This window comes from Carettochelys insculpta, chromosome 3 (genome assembly GCF_033958435.1).
Source record: "Carettochelys insculpta isolate YL-2023 chromosome 3, ASM3395843v1, whole genome shotgun sequence".
Taxonomy (NCBI): Eukaryota; Metazoa; Chordata; order Testudines; family Carettochelyidae; genus Carettochelys; species Carettochelys insculpta.
The window spans coordinates 162,730,190-162,754,687 of NC_134139.1; the positions used below are offsets into that span (position 1 = coordinate 162,730,190).

General features: G+C 41.4%; 1 protein-coding gene across 1 annotated transcript in view; it reads left to right on the top strand.

Annotated features, from left to right (window-relative positions):
* Positions 1-24,498, top strand: part of BMP5 (bone morphogenetic protein 5) — a 92,443-nt gene that overhangs the window by 55,097 nt on the left and 12,848 nt on the right. The window contains exons 4-5 of the mRNA XM_074991139.1: positions 14,684-14,881; positions 23,450-23,526. Of these exons, the coding sequence (XP_074847240.1) occupies positions 14,684-14,881; positions 23,450-23,526 (275 nt within the window). The remainder of the gene's footprint in view (positions 1-14,683; positions 14,882-23,449; positions 23,527-24,498) is intronic.

Below are 24,498 nucleotides of genomic sequence, written 5' to 3' on the forward strand. Positions count from 1 at the left end.
CTTTTACTGGCTCAGCTTTTCTTTGGCTATGTCTAGATTACAGTGATTTGTCAACAGAAGTTTTTATCTTCTGTCGACACACCACAGCCAAACTGCCAAGAGACTTGCAATAGCCACCTGCTCTGTTGACTGCCCAGCCACTCTCTCAACAAAATGGCCAACTGGAATCACAGCAGACAAGGCTGCCTGGTGCCCTGGAAGCCCTGTCTCTCAGCAGAGGGCACCCCAGAATGTCCAGACTGGCTTTCTGTCGACAGATCTCTGTCGACAGAGGCATTATGCCTTGTGGACAGTAGGACAAGGCTGTCAACAACAGTGCTGTGTTCTTTCAATATACTGTGGACAGAATGCCTTGGGAATCTGTACATACCCCAGGTTTTGTTGACAAACTGCCAATTTTGTCAACAAAACCCTCTAGTGTAGACATAGCCTTTGGATAAGAGACAAGCTTTCAAGCTTACATGATGGAGAACGATCACAAGTGGTTTCACAATGTTCAGCTAATTTTCATTGGACTAAAATTACTTTCAGGATCAGGCCAACTGTATCACTTAAATAGTTGCCAGAATTCCAGATGTAGAAATAGGAATTTGATTAGTTTTATTTGGGAGACTCTTTTAAACATTTCCAATAGATGACTGAAGACTCCAATCTTTCCCTATTTTATCCTTGTACTGCAAATACAGTACTGTGCCAAGAAACCTGAAAGACTCACACATACTGTTCACAGTTTAAGTGCATTAAATTTAAAGAATTGGTCAAATACTTAAAGGGCCATATTTTTATATGATTACAAAATTTGTCTTTTCAATAATACATCACACTGTTGTAGAATATGCTGTTCTATGGCTCTTCAGATATTCATAAATTCTGCAGGGAGCGAGCTTTAAAGTGTTTTTTAAATACAACTTTCAACCTGTATAGTTAAACCACAAAAAATATGTGAAATGATTTTGCTGTTCTGACTCCAGACAACAATGAGAAGATTGCTGGAAAGTCCAGCTTAAACTTAGGCTTTGACTTCAGCTATGCATGGTGGGACTCAAATGGCCTGACTTTGTTGGACCTTGGCAGCGTGACACATAAATTCTACTTGACCATGTTTTGTTCTTGGGGGAGAGCAGAAATTGTATGCATGTAGGGAAAGGGGAAAATATTAAAGGATTTCTTTTTGTGCTGTTTAGCTTTATTGGTCTAACACTACTCACATTCTTCTGCTTGATGAGATTGGCAGAAGTATCCTCGCAAGTAGATCTCTCCTCAGAAGCAGATGATCTTTGTATGATACTCCATTCCAGTAAAACTCTCATCATGCTCAGTAGGACCTTTGCTTGAGAAAGAAGATTTTTATTGGGCCTTTCATTATCACAGTTTTACTTGAGAGTTTCCAGTTCTCCTCTTATATGCTGTTTCTACACAGGCCACTTCATTTGGAAGTGGCATGCTAATACACAGAGCAAAAGATGCTAATGAGGCATGGATGCAAATTCCCTGCGCCTCATTAGCATAACGTCACGTGATTTGGAGTCCGGAAGACCGTTCTTCTGGACACCAAAATGCTGTGTAGAAGCGCCCCCCCCCCCCCCCGGGGGCCGCACTTCTACACAGCATTTTGGAGTCCAGAAGAATGGTCTTCTGGACTCCAAATCACGTGACATTATGCTAATGAGGCGTGGGGAATTTGCATCTGCGCCTCATTAGTATCTTTTGCTCCGTGTATTAGCATGTGGCCTGTGTAGAAACGGCCATAGTGTATACCCAAGAAGAAGTAAATAATGGGTATGGCACCAGAATTTTTTAATCATCAAACCAAAAAGTATTTTTCTATCCTCACTAAATTTTCAGGTTAAGCTAAAAATGCATCAAAATATTACATGAATTCCTACTGTCCTCCCAGTCTGCGGTTAATTTGTAAAATGTCTTTTGTGACGTGTTGAACACTGTTGAAAGTAAATAAGTACTTATTGTTTCAAGACAAAATGAGTGGCTTAACACCAGTGGATGACTCATAACAGACTTTGTAACCTTTTTTTGGCCAAGGCTGCACATAGAAATCTGACCAAAACAGAGATGCTGAAAGTTCTTCAAAATCTAATGCCTATCCGTGACTGGCCTAGTCGATAGGGTTAAAGATCTTGAATACAATGTCTCATGAAAAACATCAAAATCACAAAAATAACCACTACAGTTGGCTTCCATGTTGGCTGTCTCAGCTGACAGGCAAAGATTTGAATAGTAAAATAAGCTACCCTCTAAACCCAGAGCAGATCTTTCCAGATCAGGGTTGGGAGACATTTTTATGGAGGAGCTGCTATACATGGCCATGTCTACACTAGCCAAAAACTTCAAAATGGCTATTTCGAAGTTTACTAATGAAGTGCTGAAATACATATTCAGCGCCTCATTAGCATGCGGGCGGCCACGGCACTTCGAAATTGATGCGGCTCGCTGCCGCGTGGCTCGTCCGGATGGTGCTACTTTTTGAAAGGACCCCAGCTGTTTTGAAGTCCCCTTATTCCCATCTGCTCATAGGAATAAGGGGACTGCGAACTAGCTGGGGTCCTTTCGAAAAGGAGCCCCATCTGGACGAGCTGCGTCAATTTCGAAGTGCCGCAGCCGCCCACATGCTAATGAGGCGCTGAATATGTATTTCTGCGCTTCATTAGTAAACTTTGAAATGGCCATTTGCATGGCCATTTCGAAGTTTTTGGCTAGTGTAGACGTAGCCCATGTGTTACATCTGTTGTGTGGAGAGAGAGAGAGAGAGAGGAATGAAATCTTCATTGGTGCCAAGTTAGCATCTTTTTTGGATGCTGAAAATATCTAAATATTGAAAAGAGAATTATTGCTTAATTATAGGCGGTCAGAAAGAAAAGAAAAGAAATGGCCTTTCATTCAAATAATAAAATTTACATTAAAATATTACCTTTCATTGCAGCTGTTGAGGGTGCTTTACTATCAGGTAGAATAAAAGCTAAAGATAAGCTCATATGCTATGCCAAACAATAAGTCTTGCCAGATGTTCAGAACTATCTGAATAACAAGGTACAGGTTAAAGCTCCCATATCTGGCATTCTCTCTTCTGGTAACATCTGTTGTCTGGCAGGGCCATGGCTCTTGCAGGACCAGAGAGTCCTGGGGCTGGGAGGAGGCAGGCCCAGCCAGACCAGCGGCAGGAGTCCAGGGCAGGGGAGCTACGGCTGGTCTAGTGGCAAGGGGTGTGGGGAGAGTCATCAGCAGCCAAAAGGCAGGGCCTGGGCTGGTAAGCTGGCAGCCCAGGCCAGAGAGCAGCGGCTTGTGGCAGCTAATCCCTGGTGCTGGGCGGGAAGCCACAGCCCCAGGAAGCTCTGGCTCGGACCAGGCAGAAAGCCGCAGCCAGGGCTGTGTGGAAAGCTGTGGCCCCGGGAAGCTATGGCTGGGTCCTGGAGCAGGAGGCTGGAGAGCCTGCAGGAGGTGAAGAGGGTGTCGGGAAGATGTAGGCAGGGAGCCCAGGAGTGGGGGCTGAGGCCAGCAGGGTAGGGGCCAGAAATGACCACCCTGGGTTTGGCAAAATCCCTTGTCGGGGACCACTCAGGTCCCAAGGATGCTGGCCCAGGGAGGTTGAACCTGTATGCTGTTCAACAGGCTTTCAGTGTAATGGTTTCAAAGGCTGTAGCCTCAAAATATACGTGTTCGTATAGGCTAGAGACAATAAATTGTTCAAATGTCTTCTGAATTTTACGATTATTAGGGATATGTCAGCCAGGTTCAGCCAGGATGGTTGAATCTTCTCATAACTGTGCCTGTTAAGGCATCCCTTGCATCTCTTCACCACCCTAGTGCTTGAGTATGTTCTGTGGCCATGGAATGGGTGTGCCATCTTTGCTTGTTGTCAAGGGCTTTTTGCCATCTCAGTTCCTTTCAGTTGCCACAGTGGTAGGACCTGAACCTCCAGATCTCTGAGATAAGTGCCTATAAATTCAGCTTGTTAATAGCTTTTCTATAGTTAGGTTAGGACAAGTTAATTTCAAATAGAATGACAGTAACTTGTTATCTAGTTCAGATACTTATTGGTTCTGACCTGGCAGATCTCAACACAAAGAAACTAAACTGTGTCTAGCAGTCTCCCCAAATTCCGATGAACATTTTCTGACACACATACTTGGTCAAGAATCATTAACGTGCTCTGCTACATGCAGCAAATTTACCTCTTGAATCCAAAAGGAGAGACAAAATACAATTCAGGCTCTTCTCTTACAGGCAGCTTTGTCAACCAAGCTGCAGATCTGATCAGCTGAAAAGGTCTGAAAATAAGATCAAGAGACCTAAGTTGGTTGTGACTATTTCCAGATCTAAGGAAACACCACAAAAAATTTGGTTTTGACACCAAGCTACAGTTCTAAGTTAACTGAGCTCCTGATAGGAAGCTCTCAGATGTAGTTCCAATCCTTGTACAGTGTCCATTGGGACCCAGCACTGAACAGGCGTTCTGAAGATCGGCAACATGTACTGAAACAGTCTACCTCGGCTGTGGGGAAGAGAAAAGCTAAATTAAAACTCACATACAGCTCCTCAGATCATTCATGTCAGGTGGATCTGAATTCTAATGATTTCAGACTTTGGAGTGCAGATCTGAAGAAAAGGCCATCAGATCTGGTCATGGCAGACGAACACCATACTGTATGTTCCCAGCACAAGTTCTCCTGGATCCACATCCCTCAGCAGATGCAATGTCTTGCTGCTTGCCTGAAAGGAATCAAGACAAAATACTGAACAGAACCAATCTCCTGAATCAGTATCCTTCTCTCATAATACTTCAATGATCTCACCTAGGAAGATTATTTTGCCACTTTGTTTTGTTTTTAAATCCCTGCTTCAGTGATCCTACCAGTTGTGTTAGGATTAGCTCTGCAGTTGGATGCTGAGATCTGATACTCTTGGCAAAGATCTATGGGTTTTCTAAATTGAGATGTCTTCCTCTAAGTAGCAACGAAGGGTCCTGTGGCACCTTAAAGACTAACAGAAAAGTTTTGAGCATGAGCTTTCGTGAGCACAGACTCACTTCATCAGATGTGTCTGTGCTCTGTGAAAAGTGAGTCTGTGCTCACGAAAGCTCATGCTCAAAACTTTTCTGTTAGTCTATAAGGTGCCACAGGAACCTTCGTTGCTGTTACAGATCCAGACTAACACGGCTACCCCTCCAATACTTTCCTCTAAGTAATATTTCCCAACATCCTATGTATCAAGTAAGTAATGTGATTCCAGACTGGGGACATTGGCAAGACTGGTCTATGCCTCTTTGGATGCCCTGGCCATATAATTGCCAAAATCTGACTGTCCAGTACCAGAATAATGCCAGAACCTATGGATATGAATCATATGGATCTGAGAGGTCCGGATTCAAGAGACCTCTTATTTGCTTCAGTCTCTCAACATACTTTTGGAAAAGTAGTTCCAGGAGGGATCTCCTCAAGATGAGTTCCACTATACCATGAAATTGGAAAGTGACTCATCTCATGATGATAATGACTAGCAACAGCATTGTCTTCTTCAGAGAATGTGGTTCAGGTAACAGAGGCAATATGTGTCACCCCTTTCATCGTTTTCTTACTATAACTGAAGGGCAGACATTATCAGAAACAAGCATCTTTGCAAACCAAGGAGGGGAAGAAATCATACATGTCCCTGAGGATGACCCAGAATTCTTACACCACAGGCTCCGTACGGAATGGCTTCAGGTTTAATTCAATGAATGACATCTTTGAACAAATTTCAGAGGCCCAAACCCACATTTTTGGGAATCATCTATCCTAATTTTATGACTCAGGGACAATTATCACCTCGGACATACAGATTTTAGACACAGTAATGGAAGGTTATTCCATCCAAATCAAATCCCTTCTGGCAAGTAACCTCCCCACTGACCTTCCTTTTCATGAAAGATTGTTAAGAGCAGAAGTAAAAGCTATACTGCATGCAGGGGTTGTAGAAGAAGTGCTTTTAATTTAAAGAAACAAGGGGTTCTATTTTCTAATTGTGAAAACAAATTGAGGCCTCAGCCCAATTATGTATTTCAGAACTCTAAATGGATACATTCGGAAGTTTTAATTCAGAATGCTTTCTCTGGCTCGGATTATTCCCTCCCTGTAAACCCTAGATTGGTTTGTTGCTCTTGACTTCAACGATGCATATTTCCACATCCCTGTAAGACATCTCACCGCAAATATCTACATTTTGTCCTTGGTTTGGACCATTTCCAATACCCTTTGGCCTCTCCAACATGCACAGGGTTTTTATCGACTGGCTGGCTCCAGTAGCAGTACATTTAAAAAAAGACAAGAGATCTTTGTTTTCCCTTACTTAGATGATTAGCTGCTCAAGGCCCTGGCTGAAAAAGATTTAAACAAAGCCATTCAAGTCACTTGTTCGCTAAAACCATAGGTCTTCTCAAAAACAAAGAGAAGTCCCTTCTAATTATATCACAATAGATTCCCTTCATTTGGGGATCCTTGATTTCATAAAGGAGACACTTTTGAAACTAAGAATCACTATGCAAAACTGCTGCTACAACCCTCTCAGAGGATAATGTATTTTCTGGAATTAATGGACTTCATGGTATCCACAACATATGGGTCCTCATACGTAACAGACTCAGAATAAGGCCATTTCAGCCTTGGCTATTAAAGAACTTCAAACTCAGTGTGGGCAGTAGGTTCAAAATATTCACCATTGCGAGAAAGGTTCTCTCTAATATGGTGAATGAAACCACAAAATGTTCCCAAAGGAGCATTGCTCAACCCACTTCTTCTTTTGTGAGTGGCCCCAGATGAGTCCAGAATAGACTGGAGAGCACACCTTCTCAACCTTTACCTTCGAGGTCTTTGGAAGGATAAGGAATCCTTACTACACGTAAATATGTTAGAACTGAGGGCCATTCAGCTGGTTTTCAAGGCATTTTCCCTAGAGATTCAGGATTTGGTAGTCCACATGGCCGCAGATGACATGTGTGCCATATATTCTCTGAACAAAAAACAAAGGAGAAACGTAATGATTTCAGCTATGCAATGAGACAACAAAACTTTGACCTCATGTATTCTATACAACGTTTTAGCAATTGCCTTATGTGTTGCCGGATGGCACAGTGAGCTTGCAGATCATCTGAGCAGAGATTCCTCACACATGGGCACTGAGGGGCTCACTGATTCAGAACTTCTTCAACCTTTGGGGAATTCCCAACCTAGAACAGTTCTCTGCGAGATTCATTATGAAATGTTCTCGTCTTTTGCCTGAGACCAGGCTCAGATAATCAGTCATTGATTCATTTTTCCCAAACAGGAGAATGTGTCTGGTGTAAAGACATTGCTCTGATTTCCACTAACCCTCAATAAAATAAAATAAAATAAAATAAAACTAGTCACCAGGATGATTCTGGTTACTCCAGCATGACCATGAAAACAGCAATGTAAGGAGTTACTCCATCTGTTCAATGGCAAATACATTTAGGAAGATCACGGTCCATTGAAGTGCAGTGAATTCTAATTAATGCTCAAAAGCCACCTACCAGAACAATTACAATTTCAGATGCAAGAGATGTGTTATTTGGGCAACTAGTAGGAGTATTTATCCTGTTTCTGTCCCTATACAATGGGTTTTGGATACTTGTTACACTCAAAGGCAATGGGCTTCTCTGTCTCCTCTATGAAGGTCCATGTAACAGCAACAGCAGCAGTCCGTACTCACATTGATGGTAAATCCGTAATGTTCAGGATGAGATGGCAAAAATCTTTTTAAAAGGTTTATGGAAACTGTATTCCCCAATTTTAGGTGCTGTCCCTCCATGGATTTTGAACATAGCTTTAACATGACTAATGTCTCTGCTGTTTGGACCACTAGCAAGTTTGTTCTTTTTTCCATCTCTCTGTGAAGACAAGCTTGAAAATAGCATTCATTTCTACCAGAAGTATTCATGAGCTACACACACTGATAATACCCATCCCCCATACTGTCTCTCATAAAAATAAGGTGGTTCTTAGATCAAAACCTAAATTCCTTCCAAAGGTGGTTTCAGAATTTCGTAGACATCAAAGTATGTATTTACTTATTTTTTCCAAACACTCTTTCAAGTAAATGGGAATCTAGATTATGTTCCTTGGATGCTGTGGTGGAGCCTCCAGCTCCACACCTTTCCTGAGGACTTTCAACCCTTAGTTGAGCCCTCTAGGGCACAGTGAATATCACCCAGTCTGGCCCCAGTGGCCTAGTCAATAGCACTGTTGGGCCCCAGTGGCCCAGTCAGTCCTCAGCGGCCTAATCAATGTCAGTCAGGCCCACTGGCCCAGTCAATCTGGGCAGGTCAGTGCTCCCCCTCCCTTGGGAATCACAGGCGTGGGGGTAGGGGAGCCCAGGTTCTCCCTCTCCACTGGGCCTCAGCCCAGGTTGTTGGTGGTGGTAAGTGCACCCTCAACCACCAGCTCAGGGGGGAATCCCTCTGCAACATGCCAAGCACATGGGAAGCCTCTGGCTCCCTGCCCTGGCCTACTTCCTACCCCATTTCAGGTGGGATTCACCACTCAGGCTCTGGCTGCTCTTCCTCAGGCTGCTGCTGCTGTTGCCACTCCTTAGGCACATGCTGATGCCCGTTATAGCAGGAGCTCCTTCTCCCTGGTGGCCTGCCCAGCTTCTCTGGCCTTTATACCAGGATTGCAGCTGGAGCATGCCCAGCTGGGCCATGGGGATGGGGCCTTCTCCACCCAATAAGCCTGGCCCTCATCTCCCTGGCTAGTGCAGGGTGGGTACACCCTATCACAGATGCGAAGTGAACGCTCACATTCTACCTGACAGAAGTAAAAGCTTTAATACTTCTCCCAAGGGGTTGTTCAAGGGACCAGGCCACTTCAGCACAATCCCTGTCTAGATGAGTCAGACGGTGTACAGAATAGTGTTATAGAGCAGCTTCCCTCCCTCTTCCTACTCCTCTTACAGTTCATTCCACTACAGCAGCTGTGACATCTGTGGCATTCACTAAACACGTGCCCCTCATTGATACACAGAGGGCTGCTACACGGAGCCGCACACACGCTTTTACAAGACATTATGCACTGGCTATTGCGTCCAGGTGGGATGGACAATTTGGCTGGGCAGTACTTCAGTTGTTTTAAGGTAGGACTGAACTCCCTCATTCCAGTTTACAGTAGTGCTTGCCAAACCAACCTGAGAGTGGGGGTATGCAAAGGATTTTCGAAGAAGAAATGAATGTTACTTACTTGAAACAATAGTTCTTCAAAGTGGGCTGTGCCTATCCACTCTCCCCACCCACTGCCCACCTCTTGCAGAGTCCTAGTTTAGGGTTAGTTTATATTCTGCCCTAGTGATTAGAAGAAACAGAGGTGATAAAGCATGTCAGGCCCCTTCTATGCCATACCCTTAGAACACATAAGTGCTGGTGGTGGGGGATGATGGGGTGGTACTACAACTAGAAGGTTCTGCTATCCCAGCTGGACTTGGTCAGTGCATACCAGAGAGTGTGAATGTTCAGAGTCCATCCCGAAGAACTACCAGTTCTGATCCTCTTGAGACCCAATTCTCCATGACGTGGTACTAGTGTGATATATACCAAAAGCTGTTACATTGCTCCGATTAGATTGCTTATCTGGACCTTCCCTTTCAGAGTCATATCAAATGGCAAAGGGTAATTAGATCACAATTACATTTATCTCAGACCTTTAGTCATGAGAGATTTAAACCACATATCTCCAGTACTGTATGTCTTTACAGAATCACAAAAATACCCTCAAAATTGCCGTGGTGATCAACAGTTCTCAGCTAATGAGCAAGAACAAGGATTAACCCCTGTTCTTGGAAAAAAAAATTGCAGAGCAATCACGAATTACTTTTTAAGATAAGAATCCAGAGAACAACTCTAACCTTCTATTTGCTGATAGGCCAGCATGCACTTTTCAAACCAATGAAAATAAATGATAGTTACTTACTTGTGACCAGAGTTCTCCCAGTGAAGTCAAAAGGGGATTTGCTTGCAGGTGAATTAAGAACTACAGGTTTTAGCTGCAGAGATCTGGTACAATAAGACAGGTTTTTCAAAAATTTGTGAAGTGGAATGTGTGTATCTCTCTCAAACTAATCCATTTAGAGATATTCCATTTTGACTAGTAATTGTCACCATAATAATTTGACACTATAAATTCAAGACTTTTCCAGTGGACACTGTAGACCCAACTGGATGACCTGGACTTTGCTGACAATCTGGCACTTCTGTTCCACAGCCGTTGTCCCTTGTCAACATCTCAGCTACAGTAGGCTTGAACATCCACAAAGGAAAAAGTAAGATCTTGAAAATCAACATCAGCAGCACAGAGCCAGTCACACTTGGCAGAAGGGCACTGGAAGAAGTTGAGGTCTTTACGTACCTTAGCAGCAGCAATAAAGAGGGGGGAACTGATGCTGATGTGAGATCAAGGACTAGAAAGCAAGAACCGCTTTTCTTCTCATGAAAAACATCTGGAATTCTAAGCAGATCAGAGCTCAGACTAAGATCGGATTATTCAACTCCAATGTCAAATCAGTACTACTGTGTGGAGCAGAAACTTGGAGAACAACAGAGATGACTGTAAAAAAAATCTGAATGTTTTTCAATAACTGCCTCCATAAAATTCTCTGGATCCACTGGCCATACACAATCAAGAACCAAGACCTGCAGCAACTGAATCACCAACTTCCTGCTGAAAAAGAAATCAGGAAGAGAAGATGGCGATGGATTGGGCATACCCTCAGAAAACTAACCACCACCATCACAAAGCAAGCCTTAAGTTGGAACCTGTAAGGGGGAAAAAAAAGGGTGCCCAAGAAACATCTGGTATAGAGACCTTAAGGCAGACACTAAAAAGATGGGATACACCTGGTCAGAACTGGAAAAGATCGCCCAGGACAGGGGATGCTGACGAATGTCTATCAATGGCTTGTGCTCGAAATCAAGGAGTGGAAGAGGCTTACCACTACTATTAATGTTGTCAGGCCCTGTTAAGCATTAACTTATTCATGTCTCTGGCCACAGTGTAGAATTCCTTCTGAAATCTGCACTACAGCTGACCATTTAGTACAGTGGTGTGGAAACAATTTTTGGAGTGGTGGTGCTGAGCTACATGCTCCCTTACTCCTGTCCATGCCTCTCACTCCCCCTTAGACCTGGTGCCAGCAGCTGGGACTCTGCATGTGAGACTGGGTAAAGTCCTGCAGGTGAGGCTTGGTGCAGGACCAACAGAAAAGCAGGACCCAGCGCTCACGGAGACTGCAGTCAAGAAGGATCCGGGGCCTGAAGTTGAGCCCACAGACTGAAAGAGAAGCTCCTGGAGAACGGCAAGGCCAGCGCCTGAGCCCCTGTGTGTGGGTCAGCAACCAAATAAAACCTGAGGTCAGCACTGGAGCCCTTGTACATGGGGCCAGCATCAGAGCCCCTAGGGAACAGCAGACCTAGTAGCTGGGACCTGGGTGATGGGGGCTGCTGGCTGGTAAAATGGACAGCAGGTTCATGTAGCTGGGATACCCAGAATCTGGGGGTGCTGCAGCACACTATGCACCTCAATTTCCTGTGCCTATGGTTTACTCTGGGAGCAGTGCCTGACAAGCAAGCCTATGGCATACTGGATGGAGGTAAAGTAGGCACAGAAAACTTCATGAAATTCAGAGGCATTGGGTTTGGGGAATGTATGGGTTGAGGGAGGGGCCAACTTCTATAATCATTGCTGCAAGGGGAATTCCTGTTCTTTTCAACAAGTAGTGTTATGGATGCTCTGAATACACAAATTCTGAGGGTTTTTTTCAGTAATTTGTACAGAAGTTACATACAGGAGGCAATACACCCCAGACTTTGAGTTACAATTAGAAATTACCCTTATCTATCTGATATAAAAGGTAGTTAGTATGACTGGTGAAAAGTTTATATTTAGATGGAATCATCTTCTGAAAGATGCAATTAAATCTAACTCTTTGGCTGTGTCTACACTTGCCCCAAACTTCAAAGGGATATGTTAATCAGGGCGATAGGAGATTACTAATGAAGTGCTGTGGTGAATATGCAGCACTTCATTAGGCTATTTCTCCACATGGCAACTTTGAAGTGTCAAACTACGAAGTGCCGACATGCATGTAGGAATAAAGGCACTTTGAGTGCCCGCGGCTACATGCACGCCGGCGCTTCGATGTTTAACACTTTGAAATTGCCGCAGGGGAGATTTAACTTAATGAAGTGCTGCATATTCACTGCAGCACTTCATGAGTAATCTCCCATTGCCCTGATTAACATGCCCAATTTGAAGAGGGGCAAGTGTAGACCCAGCCTAAGTGTTTAGAAGTAAAAAGTCAGTGGGACTTTTATCATTGACTTGAACGGCAGTAGAATTGTGTCCTTATCCTACAGTAGCTTTGGAAAAAAATCCCTCTTTTCCTAAAAAACTTAGTTTGGCTACTCAGAAGATCAAATAAACAGAGGATACAGAGCCACATAAACTGTTTCTGTGTCTAAAAAGAGTGTGGGTTATGCCTTGTTTTTTTTTTTTATGGTTTATATCTCTATACCTTGAGTAACTAAGTGAACCTTAACTTGTGGAATCTTAATAGTCATCTCACTGCTGAAGTCTAAAGGAAACCAAGAGGAAACTTAATAATATTAAAAGTTATTTTAAAGGGAGTTCACATGGGTTTGAAGAGTATTTTGCTTCTCACACAATATCCACCTTTGTAAATTCAGTGAACCTAGATTTAAATTTAGAGAACCTACACACATCTTCTACAGTCCTCAGTACATAAATCTAATAGGATTCTTAAAATGTCTGCCAGTAAGGTATTAATCTTTTACAGATAAAATTAAAATTCTGAAACTCACTGGAACAAAAAGAATTTCCTCTAGAAAAGTAAAGGAAACTTGGAACTTTGTGGTAAGTAGCTGGTTGGTCCATGTTGTAATGAATAGAGAATAGACTGCACAGTGTTTCATATTTAACCTGCTACATAAGAAGACTTGTGCATTCAGAAATTGTAACGATATTTCATAGTTATTTAAATAGATGAAGAGAAGAATTAGATAAACACAAAACTAAAAAGCCATTTCAAAATGAAATCAGAAGCTTCAACAAATAATTTTTCCTTTCTAGTCAAAAAAGCAATTACCAAATTGTTCAGAACATGTTGCCAGTTACTCTGCTCCATAACTGCTAACTTTCTCAGTTCTTCTTTTGCCTTGCTGGTCTCTCTGTCAGTGGAAACATCTTAAACCAATTTAAAGTGCTACACCTGAATAAACATGTTGTAAAAGTGTTTATGTATTGAAGTGGGTCAGTTCAAGGTATGGTATTTGGCTGGAACTTCTAATTTCTCTTTTTACTGCAAACGGGCTGCCAGAAGGAGGAAGTCTGAGCTGAATTAATACATTTGTTACAGTGGAAGTAGAATGGAAACTGCTTTAACCACAAATCAAACTGCCTCTTTCATTTACGCCAGTGATAGAGTTTTTCTAAGAAATATAGACTCTGGCACAGAGCCACTGTACGTTTGCATTTAAAAGGAAACCTATAGGCTTATTTGTTTAAGGTTTACTCCAGTGGTTATTTGTAAGGTCTTTTTTTCTTGTAAAATTAAGTTTAATAGCATTGTACAGTACATTTTGAGAGGCAGATGCTCCTTTATTGTCCTTGTAGCTATTTAACAGATCTTTCAAATCAGTTAGGACAATAGTTGAATGGCCTGATGCTGCCGCCCACGTGAGTTCCTAGACTTTCTTGATCAATACCTTTGCATTTACAGGACCTTTGTGTCCCCAGCCTTGCACAGCTGCACAGCTTCATGTGACACTCTCATTTTCTGACAGTCGAAGGGCTCTGAATAAAACGTGTATGCACAAAAGTGTTTATTCTGCCAAAATAAATTCTGTTAAGAGCAAGGATTTATTTGTTAAAATGTCACTGATGCCATTTCAGTGACTTGTGCTGAATTTTCTTCTAGGGAGGGTCAGTTCCTCTGATACAGTGAGGTTACCACACAGTCCCGACTGAACAAATATTTTAAAGAAGTATGTACACCCCTTTGGAGCGTGACCTGAGTCAATTGTGTCCATATTTCAAACTCTTTTATATTTCTCTTGAAAGATTATGTTGTAATGACATCACATGTATCTGGAATAATGTTTTACATTGTTTAAAGCGTAAATATATTTATTGCCTATTCTTCTCATTCCTACTGATTTAAATTGGGGAAATAAAATTCCAGATTTAACATAAAATAAGGTGGCTGCCTCATGTTATCCTTTTCCAAGAGTATAGTTGTTAAAAGAGTTTATTTATTTCTTTACAACAGATTGGCATATATACCACTGAGTTAATATATCAGGGTTCTGTGCAGAAGGCATTGCATATGAAGACAATGTTTTCACGAAGTGGTAGACCGTGAAGTTGTTGAAACTTTTGCAAAATGAATCTGTAGAGTTCTCTGCTTTTTAGATTACATTCAATAAAATAAGGTTAAGGTTTCTAATATTGTAAAATCAGGATCATGGCTAAATTCCTTGCCCCAGTGAGGTTAATGGAAAAACTTGATATCATTTGAGCCAGGATTTTACCTATATACTTATCTTGCTAACAGAAATAGCAAAATTTGACAATATTTATAGTATTAATTGTATGTCTCCATTATTTTGTAGGTCGCAGTATCAATGTCAAATCAGCCGGCCTTGTGGGAAGACATGGGCCTCAATCGAAGCAGCCATTCATGGTTGCATTCTTCAAGGCAAGTGAAGTGCTTTTCCGATCTGTCCGAGCAGCTAACAATAAAAGGAAAAATCAAAACCGCAACAAATCCAGTAGCCATCAGGATTCTTCCAGGATGCCCAGTGTTGCAGGTAAAATGAAGCAATAGTACTAGGGAGTGGACGTTTCTGTGAGTAAAACTGCAAGATGACACATTTCAGAAGTTAGATACTGTGAATAAATGTGTGTCTTCTCTTGTTACTTGATCCAGTTGAATAATGCAATGATCATTCAGCAGCCTTAGTCTTCTTGCTGGGAGAATTATTCACTGAGAAATTTGATTGGGAAACATCCAATTCAAATTAAAGAACTGGTCAGTAATCAGACTGAAAGTGTGAAATCAGCCACAGCTACCTGTACACATTGTGCTCGGTTAAATGTGCTGTACTGTATGAACTTTTAATATACTAGAGGGTAATTGGATAACTCAATAATACTTTATCAATGTTTGTGCCTTCAAGGGTGAGCCCTTCAGCTAAAATTCTTTTTTGCGAATATCAGTGTACATGCTACACAGATAATTAAAGGATTGCTTGTTCCCAACGTGGAAACTTTTAATCTTTAGGTAAGTCACTTACATGAGGTTTTATATGACAACTATATTCTGCGTTGCATCTTTCAGAGAAGAAGCAGCTATGTGCTAGGATGAGTGCTATCAGTTTATTGATTTAGATAACTCAGATTTACCTTAGTATTGTAAATCCACAGGGTATGCCTAAATGTTCATATGCCTTGTGCAATTTTGTCTCTTACTTACTTGAAAAGTGTTGGAAAATTCACATAGTCAGACAGTAGTGCATGCAAAGATGCTTGAAGTAGTTTTCCATCAAGTGTCTGGAATTAATTATGGTCAATAAATTATTTCCTGATATGGTTCCAGTTAAAGGAGTATGAAGAACTCGTTTGAAATTCAAGATGTCCCCATTTCGAAGAAATCTTGTTTTCCTTTTTGGGGACTGGATCTGTACATCCAAATATGTACCCTTTTAGAGGATAGTCTAGCAGAGTATAGTATAAGTTGATCAAGAATTTCTCTTGAAAGCTGGTGCTAGTTTTTCAAGCATGCTCTTTATGTGAGTAAATTAGTGCCCTTTGAATGCAGTTATGTGGACAGAATTCAGCCTTAAGGTGATATTCATATATTTGTGGAAACTAGTAGAATGCTTATGCACCATGTACGCCTCATTCAGATCGTCAGAATAGCTGGGTAAGTGGGTCTTATCATTGTTTAAGACTTGTGTTGGCCCTCTGCACAGGGATAGTTTTCCCCTTTCCTGAGCAGAAACTGCTGCTGAGATAGTCACTTGGGATTGGCTGTATTTCTGTCAGAGACCATGGAGATTTACCAGGTGATCTCCTGGATCCAAAACCTACATTTAAGGTATAAATAAATGTTAATGCTCATAAAATGCAACAAAAAGAAAAATAGGCACAGTCAGTAACAGCTGAACAGTAACAGAGAGGAAGCCGTGCTAGTCTATACACTATCAAAACAAAAAGCAGTCAAGTAGCACTTTAAAGACTAGCAAAATGGTTTATTAGGTGAGCTTTCGTGGGACAGACCCACTTCTTCAGACCATAGCCAGACCAGAACAGACTCAATATTAATATTGAGTCTGTGTCTTAAATATTGAGTCTGTTCTGGTCTGGCTATGGTCTGAAGAAGTGGGTCTGTCCCACGAAAGCTCACCTAATAAACCATTTTGCTAGTCTTTAAAGTGCTACCTGACTGCTTTTTGTTTCAGTAACAGCTGTGGTTATTGCATGTCATACTGGCAGTGGGGTTTTACTTGTGGGTAAAATGTAAACAAAATGCTGAGCTGATTGTTAGGCTAAGACTTCTTCCTCTTTGCCCCATTCTAATCTGAGGAATTAGACCTGAAATTATCTTGTGGGTAGGAGCAGAGAGAGCACATGCACTGACAATCTACAGCCCAACCTTTGAAAAGCCTCCTTTGCGTACATTTAAAAGCAGCTGCAAATTGTTAGGACTTAGTGGCTCTTTGCTTATTATTGCTCTCTTGCCTGCCTCTTTTGGGTGTTGTAAAGTTCTCTCTTTTACTGTTAGAATGATCTCAGGAACAACTCACCTGCAAGAGCATTTTATAACCCAAGAAGCGGGCAGGGGAACAATTATAAATAAATAAAACAGACTGGACAGTTTTAAATTATTGCTGGTGGGAAAAATGCTCACTGTTGCTTTACATCAGAAAAACACATTTGGTGGTTTTAAAACATTTACTAAGAAATTACTCTTCATTATGGGTCTAAATGGTTTTAAAATTTCAAAAGGGGCAATCCCCATTGAGGTTTAAAAATCTATTAAGCATATTCTAAACCAGCTGACAATTTCAGATCTCATATTAGCAGATTTGAAGTCCATTGTGTTGTCATTGGAGTTTTGCCTGCTTATCCCAGGCCTGAATCTGTCAAAATCCATTGACTTCAAAAGAAGTTGCACCTGTTTACACTACTTTGTAATTGTTTGTAACTGTGTCCGTAATTGCAAGATGGTCAGGAATGGCTCTAAAGGAACTGTTCCTTCCCGGTAAGTAATATTTGGCATAAAAAGATGCATTTCCTCATGATGTAAAATGGCTGTGAGTTAGGTGACATAAATGGAAGGTTTGAAAAGAACTCTAGTCAGATACATTCAACCGAAATGATTCCAAACATGCGGTCACTGGTTTTTAGAGTGAATAATATTCCATAAATAAATTATGTATAAACACCATTTTTGCATATTTCCCATGACATGTTTACTAGTTCTGATAATGATAATGCAGTCATCTGGCTGGCTTGGTCATGATATTCCTCAGTAACTATGTATTTTATTCCCATGTCGTGCCTCAAGAAACTAATTTTATAATAAGAGGTAGGTAAAGAAGTTTTCAGAATTCTAGTGGTAACAGTCAAAAAGTCATAAAATATGCAAATTGTTTTGAGAGGTTTACCAAAGATTTTTGACTAGCATCATCAAAGTGCATGAATTTGCCATCATTTTGTAATTGTTTTAGTAACTTTGAAAGCTCCTCTAAAAACACACTTTGTAATGATTTGTCAAAATTATTACTCTGTGAACATCAGTATTCCCTTTAAAACAATAATAAAGCCTGGTTGTAGAGGTCACTGTGCTGATATCGGGGTTGTTTGGATAATACATAAAAACAAGTTCCTAAATGCCCTAAAATCCAAAATCTTGTAATTCAAGAACCTCCTGGCACTTTTAGAAAGAACTGTGGTGTTTGCCAAACGTCCTGATCAAATTACAGTTGGAAAATCATATTCCACTGCTACAGTCCACTTACATTTTCCTGACACCTAAATTTAGTATATACTCTTCTTCTTCATTTCGAATGATGTAGTGCACTGTTAAAATGTCATGTTCCACCCTAGAGATGCTTGCATTTCAATGGTTAGTGAAACGATTGCCACATATTAACAATGACTGCATTTATTCAATCTTTGGTTAACCAACGGCCAGTCATATCCCACACCAGCCATAAACGCTGTGGGTTGCTCCCCTGCTTATCCCATGACCCATATTTCCTGAATTTCAGGTCTGTTCAGACCTCTTTTGAAAAACGGAGCTGTAATTATATTTAGGCATCTATATTTCATGTTCACAAAGTGCCTTGGGATTCCTTCAAGATGAAAGGGTCTGTGTGAGCATGAGAGAATTTTCTAAGTCTTAAAGTAGTCTTGGAGTTTATTTGCGTATTTTCACAGTGTAGCTGTAGAGCCCAGTTTGCATCTTGAGGACTTGCTTTCAGGTATTAAATGGAGCAGCTGAAAAAAGACAGGCAAGAAACAGGATCCTGCAATAAAAAACAAAACAAAACAAAACATCCTCTGTTGTGTAAGCCATAATACCTACTTTCACTGTGGCAAATTTGCTCTTACGTTGTCTTTCTTGCCTTTTCCCTGAACAGTTTGCACATCAACCATTGTCGTGTGCCTGCAAACCAGTCCATTTGATTATGGTGTTATTAAGTATGTAAGTTATAAGACTTGGCCAACATCAGCTTTTTCAAGATGTAGAGCTATCATGGCAGTAATTACTATCTGAACATGAAGATACCAGTGGCTGCAGACTTAGGGACAGGATTTGTTCTGCTGTTGTAGGATGTAAAAAGAGGGAGGGGAAAGCAAAATACACAACCTTTTTGTGTCCTTGAACAGTGGCAGAGTCCAAGAGTCACAATCCCTATGCTCTCTGCATTTTGGGACTTCCCATTCATTAGGTACTGGGGCTGGCAGATTCACAAGAGGGAGTATGTTGTATCCCCTGCAGGGTTACAGAAGAAAACATGCTCTATCAGTGAGGCAGGGTGCAGTTTCTGTCAATGACCAATAGCCAAAAGGTTCAGTGACCCCTTCTGTGAACTAAATAGAAAATCTATTAGAAAATCTAATATTTCTGCCCATTATCTTTATCCTTGCTCAAGCACATGCGATGGAGCTGACAGATTATAGTAGCCTAACTCTTGATGCTTATTAGAGAGACAAGTTGGGTGAGATAATGGCTGTGTCTACACGTGCACGCTACTTCGAAGTAGCGGCACTAACTTCGAAATAGCACCCGTCGCGGCTACACGCGTCGGGCGCTATTTCGAAGTTAACTTCGACGTTAGGCGGCGAGACGTCGAAGTCGCTAACCTCATGAGGGGATCGGAATAGTGCCCTACTTCGACGTTCAACGTCGAAGTAGGGACCGTGTAGACGATCCGCGTCCCGCAACGTCGAAATTGTGGGGTCCTCCATGGCAGCCATCAACTGGGGGGTTGAGAGACGCTATCTCTCCAGCCCGTGTGGGGCTCTATGGTCACCGTGTGCAGGAGCCTTTAGCCCAGGGCTTCTGGCTGCTGCTGCTGCAGCGGGGGATTCATGCTGCATGCACAGGGTCTGCAACTCGTTGTCGGCTCTGTGGATCTTGTGCTGTTTAGTGCAAGTGTGTCTGGGAGGGGCCCTTTAAGGGAGCGGCTGGCTGTTGAGTCCGCCCTGTGATCCTGTCTGCAGCTGTGCCTGGCACCCTTATTTCGATGTGTGCTACTGTGGCGTGTAGACGTTCCCTCGCAGCGCCTATTTCGATGTGGTGCTGCGCAACGTCGAAGTTGAACATCGACGTTGCCAGCCCTGGAGGACATGTAGACGTTATTCATCGAAATAGCCTATTTCGATGTCGCCACATCGAAATAGGCTACTTCGATGTAGGCTTCACGTGTAGACGTAGCCAATATGTTTTATTGGGCCAACTTCTGTTGGTGAAAGAGGCAGGCATTTGAGCTATATGAAATATTTCTTCAGGTTTGAGAAGGACCTTGAGAAAGAGCTCTGGGTAACTTAAAATCTCGCCTCTCTACCCACAGCCTACTTCACCAAATCAAGACAGACATTTCCACTTGCCATAGTTCTCTTCCTTTTTTAAACTCCCTGATAACTAATTAAAACTGGGAAACTCGTTTACTTCCACACATGCACGCAAGCAAACAAAATCCAGATAAGAACACAGTCTGCATATAGGGCTACTTATAACAATTTGGCAAAAATTTTCTTCTTTATGTTGAGAGGTCTGTGCTTGAGCTCTCTCCATTAAGTGAAAAGTTTAGGGCACATGGCTTAAAAGCCATGAAAAAACAGCATGCAGAAAGCAGAATGTATTCACCAGGCTGTCCTGATCCTGTTCCACACACAGGAGTGAAAGCTGCAGTATTTTCTTCAGGTGTTACTTCCAAACTGGAGCTCTCTGGCTAATAAGGACTAGAGGGAAAGAATTTTTCTGTGTTTAACTTGTCTTGAAATGGACAAAAGAAACTCTGCAACGCTTTTCTTCACTAAGGGGTTCCAAGAAGATTCGGAAAGAGTAATTTGGCATAAAATGAAATCTATGTTTTAATAATGTAAAAGCACTGATGCAAACTGACATGTTACCAGGAAATTCAAAAGCAAGGCTATAGTACTATTGATTCCTGATGCTAAAGAGATAAGGATGGAAAACATGCTTAACTGCGTATTTCCTGGATTTTATTGGTTGCTGTTACAGTAACTAATTAAACATATGGTACTTTGTGATAGTAAATGCAGGCAGGTTCATATGTCTCCACTTCCATCTTTTCTTTAGTAACCAGAATCCTCTCTGACGGCCAGTGAATATGCATAGGAATAACAAAGCTGATTCTCTTGCCCTTCTCCCACAGTTCCTTCTGCCACATACAGGTTTGGAATCCACCCAACTGGATGGCTTAGGTACAAAATTTACTCAGTCATAATATCCCATGATTTTGATGCCTGACAGAATAAGCATATGGACCTTGAGGCTACAGAATGTGAAACTGGATCCTTGGCACCAGATCCTGTTGTAAATGTCACTGTGGCTACTTTTATGTAATGTTACATTACACACAACATTTGTCTTCTATAAAAGGCTGAATATAGGGAAGGGATATGAATTTGCTTCTGTAGTTTAGCATTCTAAATAGGTGTGTGGTTAGGTAGGTTTCAGAAAGCTATGTGTTGAATGCATGTCTTCATATCAAGTATCCTGGGACCTTTTCACACCCACACAGCATTAATCTATTTTTTTAAAATGTAGTTTTCAGGATTCTCAAGACTGTGAAGAGACTTGAAATGATGCCATACATATTTATCAAGCAGCCTACTTCCCCCTAGCCCCAGGGCCTCCTCCAAGTTATTTTTTGGTGCTGAAAGTTGTGTGTTAAACACGAAAAGTTCACAAAATTAGAAATTGATTCCAGATTTCAAGCCAAAGGAAAACTGGATAAAGAATAATGTATTCACCAGCTTCCAACTGATTTTCTTCTGGTTGTGGATCATATACAGAAGGATTGTGATTTTCTCTTGTGTGTTCCTTTCTGATATGATATGATTCAGTCATATTTTTCACACATTTCATTTATACTGTGGTTTTCTATTCTAAATTTCATACCTTCTATTTAAAATGACACGACATTGTCTTTATTTCCTTGTTGAATGAGTGTAACTCATAGTTCAGTTTCTTGTGTGGATTTTCATGGAACATGAATTTAAAAGTCACTTTGAGAGTATGAGCATGTGTTGTCAAAATTCATCTTCAAGGAGCGTTAAAACCAGAAAAATAGTCATAGAAAGCTATTGAAGAGAGCTTGTTTAAAATTTAGAACTCACATTAGTCATCATTGTATTTACATTATTAACCAAGGACTCAATCCTTGTGGTGAGCATACCATTCCAATCCAGCAAACTTGTATTTAACATTAAGCTGAAGCTAATGAAACGGTAAACATGGTTAAAGCTAAGCACATACTTCAGCATTTTGATGATTTGAACTGGAAAGGATAGTGCAGAATCAATCCCAAATTCAAACCAGAACCTTCACTAGCTGGATCTATCTCACGAACCTGCAGGACATTCCAGAGCTATTCCAGGGAGAAAAAGAGGACAGCCATGTCATTCCACAGTATATTAAAGAGAACAGCCTGGAAAATAAAATTATTTGTCATCAGAAATTTTTAAACCGGTCCCCTGCATTTCCCAAGAAAATGTGTTTAAAAAGACAGACATGCAATCCCAATCCCAGGCTTCCAAGCCTAAATTTTGAAAACCTTTCTCAGTTTAAAAAGCATGGTCTTTGAAAACTGAGATGTTCATGCAACCCCTCTATTACCAAAGTATTTTGGGTTTTCAGTTTTGAGAAGAGGAAGCTTATGAAATTTCTACCAAAATGAAAGTTTTCCACAAAATATTTGTTTCAATCAAAAATCCAATTTTGGCATCTAAAAGTGTTTTTGGTGAACAAATGTAACTGGTCTGCAGTACTGAACATCATCAGAGGACATAATCTCCCAGATACCAGGCACACAAGAGACTCCACTAAACTGCAGCATCCCTTGAGGTGGTACAGACTGTTGTCTTGCATTCCCATGCAACTGCTCAGATGGGTGGTGATGGGATATGACCAGGGCTTCCCAACATCTTAGTACTTCCTCAGTGAGAAGTTGTCTCCAGCTAGGTGCCCAAGGATGTATAGAAGGCTCCATGGATCGTCCCATCCTGGCACACCTATGTCAGCACCAGAGACAATCAGGCATTTAAAGTGCATCAGTTTTTTTTACTTATTTATATTTACATTAACAGCTAAAGGTGATTAGTTAGTGGATGTTGTTTACAACAGCAAAAATGTAGCTGTGCAAAATGTGCTCAGATTTAAATATCTGAAATTATGCTTTGCATGTTTATTATTTGAAACGAGTCCCTCCTGCTTTTCGGCTGGCACTATAGACTTGATCCAAAGCCCAATGCAAAAACTCCAACTGTTTTCACTGAGTTGTAGATCAGGCCCTCAATGTTCTTTTTCCAGCTTTGCAGACTTATGTCTGCCAATATTATCTGGCTTGCTACTTCAGTAGCTGCAGTTAGGCAAAATGAAAAGTTATTTCCCCTAATCCGGAAGGCTTCATTTCTGCTCCGTACACAAACTATGCCAGCCTGAGAGTGGGGATTCTGAACTTCAAAACGTAATATTAGTTTTATGGACAGCCCTAGCCATAGAAATGAAAACATTTCTGATCTTTTGCTTTGTGCAAGTTTGCCAGGGAACTTAAAATAGCTGAATCTTGTCTTCCACAGCAGCATGTCTGAAGAGTGTCTTTTTCTTTCTGTAGATTATAACACAAGTGAACAAAAGCAAGCCTGTAAAAAACATGAACTTTATGTGAGTTTCCGTGACTTGGGATGGCAGGTACGGATACAAACACTCTTTCCTGTCAGTGCTAATTTCTATAATCTCTTTTACACTCTGCCATCTGTTGTAGAGCGATTTTTCCTGGTGGTATTTTGTGCTGCACTGAAGAGGTGACAATTCTCAAAGTGCACTCTGTCATGACTTGTGATCCTGTCTGCAATAATTTCATAACAGTCAAAGAGCTATTTACTCCCCATGTGAGCAAATAGCTGACGAGTCTCTAAGAGAATAACCCAGGCACTGGTAATTGTATTGCCCTGATAAATTAATAGGTTTTACAACTGATGGGTTCTAACCATTTCTCTAGATCCAAACACCTGTGTATATTGGTGGAGTTGGGGTTTGAATCAGCATCAGAACACTGCTTCTCAATGCTCTTGCAGTATCTGATCAAACTAAAATCCCAGCTCTGAACACCCCTGAACTTCATAGGTTCTGAAACTAGGGATGCTGGAGGGTGCTGCCTTGCAATGGTTTTTGTCATATATGGGGTTTACAGTTTGCATCAATGGCTCTGAGCACCCCATTATACAAACTGTTCCAGCAATCCTGGCAAACTCTGGGGTATTTGAAATCCAGGTCCAGTTTTGGCTTGAGTCTGTTTTTAGTTCCTGCACTAATAACAGATAGTAACAGGTGATAACAGATGAGAATTATGCCATCTGGGTTTGGAGCCCTGTGGAAGCAGAACTTTCATCCCCTACAAAGTGTGCTGAATCACCCAACCCCAGTTGTAGTCCTAGTGTAGCAGAAAAGGTTGTTCCTATGAGGCCATGAAGGCAGAAGTAAGGCGTAAAAATGCAGAGAAAACAGAAGTTCCTCTGGGTTCTTCCAGGCTATGTCAAGATTGCAGGCTTCTGTTGGGAGCCTGGAGTTCTCCTGACAGAAGTCTGCCACTCCACGAGCCTTCTACTGACATCCTGGTCATCCTCGTTCCACAAGAAAGAAGGGACGTGTTGGCAGAGGGGG